Raw genomic sequence first — 11,036 nt, 5'->3', positions numbered from 1 at the left:
GTAAAAAGGAAAGGCTTTTAAATATATATCAATAATAGTTATTCAGTGCTAGTTAGAGAACCAACCTTTCCCTTTAAAACTAGGCAATTCAGCAACAAACTCTTGGGCATGGATAATAGGAAATAAAACATCAATAAATACATACTAAATTTTCTTATATTATAAAAATGTAAATCTGAGGAATTTGACTTTAAACCAAAGATTAAAGCATCAACACTGTACTGAGCCGGGTCTTCCCCAAACCCATACCTTCCAGATGCATTGGGACTACAAGTCCCAGAATGCCTAGGGTATTTGGAGAGCCGGTTTAGTGATTATTTCATTTCTTCCCCCAATGTTTTTTTATCAAGTTGGCAAGCACAAAAAGCACTTAATCAAAATAGAAAACTCACAGACTCTCTCTAATTAAAGAAATAAATAAAATGCTCTGCTTGGCAAGACAAAGGAATCACAAATACCTAAAAAAGAGAACTCAGTTCTTTGATTATTAATACCATGGTCAGTGACATCAGCCTTCCCATAATCAAGTAGTAAAAAATTTACCACTAAGCTATTACGACATGAACGTTGACAAATGCCTTCCAGTAATTTTGAAATGTTGCTATATTGACTTCTGACTTACTGAAAACATACTAGCAATAAATTATGATAAATATTAAAGGCTGTTAAGTGCTATTATTTTAAAAAAGCTACAGTACGTTATATAGTTTACTATATTTATGGTAACTGATTAAAAACACACTACTTTAGTCCTTGTAGTTTCAGTATATTTTTGGAATGGTTTGTATCAGTGGTGGGTTGCTACCGGTTCACCCCGGATCAGGCGAACCGGTAGTGGTGGCGGTGGGAGGCTCCGCCCACCCGCCCGGACGCTTCTGCGCATGCAAACCGGTAGCAAACTAAATTGAAACCCACTACTGGTCTGTATAAGTCTTTGTTTTGTGAAACCATCTCTTGTTACACACGCTAGAAAAAATGACATAACTGAAATCAACATTTAATTTCACTACAGGATATTCTCCATGCACTCTTTTAGGTATATCGCTTGACCATCACAATCATTCCCTGGTAATCTGTGGGCTGCACAAAGTCAAACAGTTAAGGACGCCAAAATACACACTAAATAAGATTACCTTGTTAATCTTCAATTTAAACAGACAGTGTTATAGTAATCCGAGATAGGAAACTGATTAGACAGAGGCATTTCTTAGACAGGCAGAAAAACCCTGCAGAACTTGTTTTGTACTTGCTTAGATTTCTATTTCTTAAAAAAAAAAAAGATTCAGTATTTATTCACAATAATTTGACTCAATCAACAACTCTATCATCCCTGTACTAAACATAGTATATACAGTACAAGAAACCCACCATTTTTTTCATAGCCACCAGGGAAAAGCAGCCAAGGACTGATAGAAAGTGGCTTATCAGAAGTATTCACAGACAATCTTCTCTGTATCAGCTCATGTCTGCCAGAAAAAGTCCTTCATCTAGTGTTTGTTGCTGATCAGTTGGAAACAAGAAACCGCCTATTTCCAAAGAACGAAATTCAGCAATGATGGCATGGCATCAGGATGATACAGTGGAATTATACATGGAAATTCTTTTAATGGAAGAGAGCCTTGGGATACGTAGCCTTTGCTCAACATGAGCAGCCGGATGTCTCAGTCTGTGAAACCATCACTGGCCTAGCGTCCAGATGGATGTTGAGTGAAGATCCATTCTCCCCATGAAGTTGTAAGGTGTTCCTAGCCATGAGTTCCTTAGCCATCAAGATAAAAACCTCATCAATATTTTGGGCCTCCTTGGCTGAGGTTTCCAGTACAGCCAGAAGACCGTGTTTCTCTGCCAATGTGCAAGCGTCTTCAAACAGGACTTGCCGTTTCTCTGATTCGTCTGATTTGTTCCCTTTAAATTGGATTAAAACCATGTTTAGATTCCCAATGGATAGTTGGGGCAAATAAAAGGAAGGGGGGAGGACTATGAAGCAAACCCAGGAAGCAAAGCATTCTTATGCCATCACCTCCTTCCACATTGGTCCTACTCCTCACATTTTCTCTCCTGTTGCCCTGGCAGCTGTAAAAGCATTACTCTGAGGATCATAGGTGGCACAAACCTCGATGACATGTTGTAGAATTATTGCATGAACGATGCACATTTGATAAGCCGTTGTGTGTGCAGCTGATGCAAATTTACAGAGTGTGCATCATTGTAGCATGACACACATACTGTCATTTAAAGTTCCCAGTCCCAGAGATATCTATGTTGAATTCTCAAGAGGATACATCCTGAACAGCCATGGCAATAGCCAGCCATATGCTGAGGACCACTTCAGAGCCAACAAAAATGGGTGGCCGTATAAAAGCAATACGATACAGGTACAATAGTCTTCGACTTAACGACCACAATTGAGCCCACAATTTCTGTTGCTAAACAAGACATTTGGTAAGTGAATTTTGCCCCATTTTACTACCTTTCCTGCCACAGTTGTCACTTCAGTTGTTAACTTAATAGCAATAGCAACAGCACTGTGTAAAAGCACAGTGCTTTTACAGCCCTCTCTAAGCGGTTTACAGAGTCAGCGTATTGCCCCCAACAATCTGAGTCCTCATTTTACCCACCTCGGAAGGATGGAAGGCTGAGTCAACCTTGAGCCTGGTGAGAATTGAACTGCCGAACAGCTGGCAGCCGGCAGTCAGCAGAAGTAGCCTGCAGTACTGCATTCTAACCACTGTGCCATCACGGCTCTAGTAACATGATTGTTATGTGAATCTGGCTTCCCCATTGACTTTGCTTGTCAGAAGGATGCAAAAGGTGATCACATGATCCCAGGACACTGTAACTGTCATAAATATGAGTTGCAAAGCGTCTGAATTTTAGTCATGTGACCATGGGGATGCTGCAATGGTTGTAATTATTAAAAACAGTCATAAATCACTTTTCATCACTAAATGAACAGTTGTAAGTCTAGGACTTCCTGTACTTCAGAGACCTGTACATTTTTAAAAATGCAATACACTTCTCTAGAGGCTAGTTGAAAGAACAGAGGGTAGAGATTTGCTCCAATTCATTAGCCATCTCAGCTGATCAATTCAAACAGCTGCTTACTCCATAAAATGGAAGGGTAGCCCTGTGTGTTTCATACAGCAACATTTGGTCCCTTAGTTATCTAGCCCAATGATCCCCAAACTTTTGGGTACCAGAGAGCGGTTCCATGGAGAGAGACTTTTCCGCAGACCGGAGAGGGCATGGTTTCACATGCTGCCTGCATCCTGTGGATGGAATTTGGCTTGTTTCCACGGACCAGTTTCTGGCATGCCAGTCCATGGACCAGGGGTTGAGCACCCCTGATCTAGCCACAAGACAAGTTTAGTATATAATGCATTGAAGAAAGTTTTATTCTCTTCCTTGAAGATTTCTGGTTTCAGATTAACAATATTTTATTTTACTGTCCCGATTCATCTAGCAAAATGACCTCATTCTATCTAATATTAGGGCTGCCCCCAGGGCAATTCATATAATAATTATTGATCATTTAATTGTCTAGCCCTATGATATTCATATTTTACCACAAAAGATGCTGTTTTTTTTCTCGATTGTCTAGATTGAACAAGAGACTCATTATAATTCTAATGTTTTGACACATAATACATCATTTTGATTTTAGTATTTTACCTAGAATTCATTACTACGTAGCTAAGAGGATTCATGTGCTAATAAGGTAAACTTAGAATTGCATCTCTTACAACACGAAGTCAATAACTGGGAAATAAATTTTCTCTTTAGATATTTATACAAGATCTTCTATATTTCTTGCCCACTAATTCTGTCTCAGTAAAATAAGTACTATTTCCCCCCCTTCATTTTAAAAGTAACTCTCAAACTTTTGAACTAAGAGGGGCAGAGATGAGATAGACTTCAGAACTTACCAATCAACATTAAGACCAGGTTTGCTGCACCATATTTTTCAATTTCATAAATCCAATGAGGAATAGACTCAAATGTAGATCTTTTGGTTATATCGTAGGCAAGAATAGCACCATGGGCACTGCGATAATAACTTTGAGTTATTGTCCGGAAGCGTTCTTGGCCTGCCGTATCCCACACTTGTATCTGAAATTGGAAGGAAATTAAATAGAGGCAGAAACAGAAATGGTCTCTCCAAACACCTAAATGCTAGAAATTGTTGCTCAGCCACAACTCCTCTATCTTAGTCTTGTGTGACTATATTTACTGTAAAATCCCTAACAGCTATTCTCAGGCAAGTGATGTATAACTGTATTCAAAGCTTTTTGTGACTTGGGTACTCCAGATCTTTGGGAATAACCAAATATTATCCCAACTGTTGCTGTAGAAAAGATGCTGCCAAATATTTTTGTATATAGGGCATACAAAACCTTTGCCAAACCAATTCTCGAATATAGCTCATCTGCCTGGAATCTACACTGTATATCGGACATTAATACAATTGAGCAGGTCCAGAGGTATTTCACGAGAAGAGTCCTCCACTCCTCTGCTCACAATAGAATACCTTATGCCACCAGGCTTGAAATTTTGGGCTTGGACAACCTGGAACTATGCTGCCTACGATCTGACCTAAGCATAGTATACAAAATTTTCTGCTACAACGTCCTACCTGTCAACCACCACTTCAGTTTCAACCCCAATAATACACAGGCAAACAATAGATACAAACTCAAGGTAAACTGTTCCAAACTCGACTGCAGAAAATACAACTTCAGCAACAGAGTGGTCAATGCCTGGAAAGCTCTACCTGACTCCGTTGTTACATCCTCAAACCCCCACAGCTTCAACCTTAAACTGTCTACCGTGGATCTCACCCCATTCCTAAGCGGTCCATAAAGGGGGCGTATATAAGCGCACCAGCGTGCATACCGTCCTGTCCTACTGTCCCCATTTATTTGTACTCATTTCCTGTGTTCATGTCCATGTTTATACTTATACTTCTTATCTTGTACATGCTTGCCAAACTAAATTTTAAAAAATTATTTTTATACTAGCCTTCTCTGGATCTGGAAAGCTTGCCTGAATCTCCTGCCTCATGTGATTTCCTAACTTCCGGGATTTTCCCCATTCCAAGACATGATGAAGTCAGGACTTATTCCCTTCCCCTATCTTTAGAAATGCTTGGACGTACACTTTACTGTTTTCTTGGCCCAGTTATTGAAGTTATAAGGTTATAATAAGGATGAGGAAGGGGCTAGAATTCAAGTTTTACCTCTCCTCTGCTGCCCAGTTAAACTGCCTCCTTTCCTTTCTCATTACCAAAAGCCCAAAGAGCAACTATAGAGATATTCATACAATGGCATGAAAGTGCAGGAAAGATTAGAAGCGTGAGGCTAATGGCTGGGTGGAAAACTCCTATTAATCATGAAAAGACACAGTAGAAATATATCACTCACCTTCACCTTCTTGCCATCAATTTCCAGGGAACGCACTGTAAAGTCAACCCCAATAGTGTTCTGCTGCTTTGTATGGTATTGTCCAGACTTGAAGCGATGGACCACACACGTCTTCCCCACATTTGAGTCTCCAATCAGAATGATCTTGAACAGGTAGTCAAACGCATCATCCATCTCTGTATTGGTGAAAGCCATGATATTCTAGAGTTTTGAGAACTTTGGCCCTAGATTAATGGGGAAAGGGTGGGGGGGAGAATGAATGCAAAAATACAAACCAGTGTACATTTAAAAACCTAATTAAATTACAAGTCACTTAAATAGTTTTGATAATTTGGTGGTGCACACAAGTGATGTATTCCACTTCTGATTTAGCAAATTCATCAGTGCTTTTGTAAACAAATAGACTTCTTAGCTACTAGAGATGGTCCTTGTTTAACAACCCCTTGTTCAACGACACTTCAAACTTTTGAGGATGATGAACAAGTGATAGTTATGACTAGTCCTCGAAGTTCCAGTCACTGCAACACCCTTGTGGTTACATGACTTTGATCCAGGTGCCCAGCAACCAGCTCAGATTTCTCTCAGTCATGTGAATGCTATTTGCAACCTTCCTTGACAGCTTCCCACAAGCAAATTCAATGGGGAAGCTGGCAGAAACATGGAAGTCATCATCACATGAGGTCTTCACTTAACAACGGTAACCAGGCACTGCTGGAACTGCCATTGCTAAGTAGCATGGCTATGTCAAATTCTCCCCGGTTTGCCACCAGTTTGCTGCCTGCACATGCGCGGTACGTGCCAAGCGCGTGCTGCATGCATGCATGCATGCATGCCAAATGCATACTGCGTGCACAAATGCACTTTGTGCACACGCTGTGCACACGCTGTGCACACGCGTAATATGCACCAAACACGCACTGCACGTGGAAAAAGGAAACTTGGGAAGGTAAGTAGAACAGCGAGGATGGGGAACAGCTGTCCTGCACGATTTAGATTCACTAGAAAGCAGGATTTCCTGCTTTTTAACTATTTTAAATCGTGTGGCACAGCTGATCGTCGAAAATACTGGTTGGGACCAACTGGTAGCTTTTTTTTACTACCGGTTCACCAAACTGGTAGCTTTTATCACTACCGGTTCACCCGAACAGGTACAAACCGGTAGGATTTCACCACTAGGCTATGTTGATATCACGCTCTATGACTGCATCACGTAACAACAGAAATTCTGGTTATAATTATCATCATTAACCAAGGACTTATTGGTATTCCTAAAGTCAATAGAAAAATTCACTACCCCAGAAGCACCTGTAGCAAAAAATGAGGTTTGCCAGAGAGTGTTCCACCATTCTTCCAGTGTGGCTGCTTTCCTAGCTACAAAATTGTGTGGTAATTCAACTCTTTTGTTGAAATCCATCTTCTTTAGAAAGAGGCCATACAGGCTATTGCAGTGGTATGTTGAAGAAGCTGAATCTTTTAGCCTTTTAGCCTACTAAGCATTGAAACCAATGCTTGCGAAATCTAAAGCTTATCAAGTTTTAACCTTTTCTTTAATAAGAACCTTTAAATAAGATTGCAGCGTTTCCCATTTAAGCTAAATGAAATAATACAATTGGACAAACTCCCCATCCCCATCATATATTAAATACATCATAATTTTTCTTTTGTCTTGTGTCTTCAAATCAGTGTTGAACTGGACTACTCTCCAAAATCTCTTCAGTTTGTACGTATCTTGACAAGATTTTGGAAGTGGTTCACCTTCCTTCCTAGGTCTGAGAGAGAGCAACTGGACCAAGGTCACCTAGATGGCTTTGTGCCTAAAGACAGAATTAGAACTCACAGGTTTCAAGCCTGGTGCCTTAACATCACATTGGTTCTCTATCAAATGTATCTCACGTTAATATTAAAATCTTGTACTAACAGGAAGGGAGGGAGGAAGGAAAGAAGGAAGGGAGGGAAGGAGGGAGGGAGGAAGGAAAAGAGAGAAAGAGAGAAAGAAAGAAAGAAAGAAAGAAAGAAAGAAAGAAAGAAAGAAAGAAAGAAAGAAGAAGAAAGATAATTTTGGGGAGAAATTAAAAATTTCAGTATTTATTTTTCAAATTCATCACCAGAAATGCAGCTAGACAAGGAGAAATAATCCTTTTCTTAACATGTAGTTGAAAAAAACCACCCTCAACCAATCAGCTTTGCTTGGGAATATTTTTAGAAGACAGACATGTTAACAGAAAAATAAAATTATTAGATGAGAATATTGTACTATACTGGTGCCATCACTTAAGAGGCCCTGCTCCTTATTCTCTTTCATAGTGGAAACTGAAGCAGGACTCATTTTAAAGGGTTTTTTTTTAAAAAACACTCAGATTTATTTATTTATTTTTGCATGTGATATTCCACAGAATTCTCCTTATCAACACACTACCCCACCACAAACTAGTTCTAGGATAGGTGAACACCATTTCACCTCAGCAATGGGGAAAGTTCTTTGAGAAAGTTAACTCAAAAACACTTTACTTGGAGGGTGATAGCAAGACAATGAAAAGTTTAAAAGGGCCTAGCGCTGCTCTTATTGTTACTTCTTGTTCTTATTATTATTGGTCAATACAATTAACCAGTCAGAAAAGTCATCCCAGGGATTCTTTTATCGTCTGTTTCTCTGTAGAAGAGAAAAGTGGTATAGCAGCAGAACTACAGTTGCTCTCCTGTAATTTTTTTTTTTAAAAGAAAACAGATTTTGGCCTGCATTATAATCATAAAAACTTAAAAGAGAAGGTGAAAAGTAACACTGTTGACTGATCCAGGGTGACTGAACAAGATCGAAGTGACAGAGTGCATCCAAAGAGATACCGTGCAACCAGTTTACCTCAGGTATTTAGAAAGCTGAGATATTATTCACTTGTTAACTCTGTAAACAACCTCTGATTTTGCACAACTGCTTCCCTTTTTCTTTCCCTGTCTACATATCAGAATCAACGGAACAGATGCTGTTCCTTAAAAGTTTCCTATAGCACTATGGACACTGTTTAAAAACACTTATATACAGCCAGACCCTGGTAACCATCCAGCAATGCTATTTGGGACCGACTAATACTGTGGTCCTACTTAAAACATATTACAAGAAACCTGTCTACAAACTATGGGCCGCTATTGTGAGGATTCCAGGCAGTTGCTCTCGATACCTCCATTTCAACATGTAATAGAAGAGTGGTAAACCACTTTCAGTCAGATGTCGCACCAGTACTGCAGAATTAGGGGTCAACCTAGTCTCCAAAGCACCTGAAGGCAGGACAAGAAACAACGGATGGAAACTAATCAAGGATAGAACCAATCTAGAACTAAGGAGAAATTTCCTGACAGGACAATTAATTGGTGGAACCACTTATCTCCAGAAGCTGTGGGTATTCCATCGCTAGAGATTAGACAACCATTTGTCTGAAATGACAAATGACATGGGCAAGGGGTTGGACTAGAATACCTCCAAGATCTCTTCCAACTCTATTGAGTTGGAAGACCTTTTCAATTGATCGCCACAGTGGGCAAGTTGAGGCCATCAAAATAAATGCTCAAAAAATGGTAGCCAAATGAGATAGAAAAATGGCCTGGTTAGGAAAAACGTATTGACTAGAAAGCTAATGGGTAAAGTTGTTTCCCTGTCACATTCTCTGTGCTCCAGAGTCTCTATCCTCTTAGCCGACACTTGGGTCTACTTTGGCACACTGTGAATTAAAAGTATTTAACCTAAACGGGCCTGGTAGCTCAGCAGACTAAAAGCATTGTGATTAACACCAGCTGTCTGCAATTACTGTAAGTTCGAATCTCACCAGGCTCAAGGTTAACTCAGCCTTCCATCCTTTCTAAGGTAGGTTAAATGAGGACCCAGTTTGTGGGGGCAATAAGCTGACTTTGTATAAATATACAAAAGTATGAAGGCTATTGCTTAACACATTGTAAGCCGCCCTGAGTCTCCGGAGAAGGGCGGCATATAAATCAAATTTAAACCCCCCCCCCAAAAAAAAACCACTGTGACTCATCATTTTTAATTGATGAATATGAGGTATTCTTGGAAAGGCATTCTGAGAAGAAAACCAATGATACTACACCAAAGTTGGTTGTGGGTCCTAAGCTGCCTATACCTGTCTGAGTTGATTGTGGTTAGATGCTTGGATATAAGAAGAAGCTTATTAAAAGAATATTAGGAAACCACAAGTGGTTAAAATGGGGAAATCAGACAGAAAGTTTCACAAAAATGCCTGTATTTCCTCTAATCATTTGAGCTCTGAATGTAAGAGTAGATTGTCTCTTACCCAAGCTTTTGACGGCGATACAGCAAGCAATTTAACTATTTAATTATCAGATACAATTATGTACTCAGCTGCAACTGCTTGCTCTTGAGCTTCTAGAACTTTTAAAAAGATACTCTTCCCACGCTGAAATAAATAGAACATTAAACCAAATAAAAAGCAAAGCATGCTGGCCTCTGAATAATAACAATTACTGCATAGCTGCAATACCTATCCAAACAGATAATTTTTTCTTCAAAGTTTTGGAAAATAGAGATTGTTTTCTTGCTACTCCATACTTCAGTAAAACCTCTGCATGTGTAAAAGGCAGCTGGTTAAAAGGGCACAAACATAAATCACCATTAAGGGCAGAAAGAGAGAATATGTTTTTTACTTCTTTCCTTCCTTCCGGCATCTTTCCTCTGTAAGTTTGTCACATCCTGATATATATACTTACTGACTTCAGTTTCTAGCCAGCCAAAAATAAACACAGCAGACCATTTCCCATTATCAACATCTTAACCATCGAACTATCCTTGTTTCGTTTTTCTACCTCTCCTGTTTTCAGCAACCTGTTTTCACGAAAAAATTTCCCCCGCAAAAGCCAACAAATACCAACAACAAAGTAAAACTTTAAGTACTCAACATAAATTATATGATATCCCAAAGCACCAGAATCCTTGCTTCTTTAAGCGCCAATTCACCCCTTATTCACCCTTTTGTCTTACCTGCATGAACAGGTACAGCTTTCTCTCTATTCTCCTCCCACCTTTTCTAGTTTTCTTACCGCCTGATGGGAAATGTAGTTCATAAATTCAGCGTCTTTCAGTCTCCTGCTGGTGATCCACTCAAACCTTGTTTTTAAAAAAGAAACACCACATATAAAAGATACGTTACCAGATTTAGAAGTTTAATGGGGAAAAAAAATAACTTCCTCATTTAAACTTTACTATGTCCGCAAAGGAAATGTCGCATTATTGCATGTTTATTATGTGTATATCCTCAGGTGACACAAGGCAGTAAATATTACAAACTGTCCTTGCATATGAATGCACCCTCCTGAATTGCATGGGGTTTCTTGTAAGTAAATATACAAAGAACTGTATTACATAATGATATAGGAGAGCACACACTTTTGAAAGAGAATAAGCCTAGAGAAGACAAAAGAGCTGCTGCATTAATTTAACTGTGGTAGTTTCTTTAAACCTGCCTTTTTTTTAAAAAAAAAAAAAGCTTAACATTCTATGTGATAATTTTGAATATATATTTGAAATTCTACATGGAAAAGGAGAAACAAACTTCAAGTCAAATATCCTAAAAGCAAAATCTTGATGCCAACCTT

The 11,036-nt window shown here is 39.2% G+C and overlaps 1 protein-coding gene across 1 annotated transcript; it reads right to left on the bottom strand.

Annotated features, from left to right (window-relative positions):
- Nucleotides 1-1,639: 1,639 nt before the first annotated feature.
- On the bottom strand, nucleotides 1,640-5,615 carry RAB19 (RAB19, member RAS oncogene family). Its single transcript, XM_070946586.1, has 3 exons — nucleotides 5,421-5,615; nucleotides 3,927-4,110; nucleotides 1,640-1,905 (listed from the first exon to the last, which is right to left on the bottom strand). Exons 1-3 carry the CDS (start codon nucleotides 5,613-5,615, stop codon nucleotides 1,640-1,642), a joined length of 645 nt encoding a protein of 214 aa, XP_070802687.1.
- Between the last annotated feature and the right edge of the window lie 5,421 nt (nucleotides 5,616-11,036).

The sequence above is a fragment of the Pituophis catenifer genome, unplaced genomic scaffold, assembly GCF_029215685.1.
Source record: "Pituophis catenifer annectens isolate HBS135680 unplaced genomic scaffold, rPitCat1.0.hap2 SCAF_7, whole genome shotgun sequence".
NCBI lineage: Eukaryota > Metazoa > Chordata > Lepidosauria > Squamata > Colubridae > Pituophis > Pituophis catenifer.
Note: the sequence above shows the minus strand (reverse complement) of the source record. Positions and strands in the feature narration are given on the sequence as shown.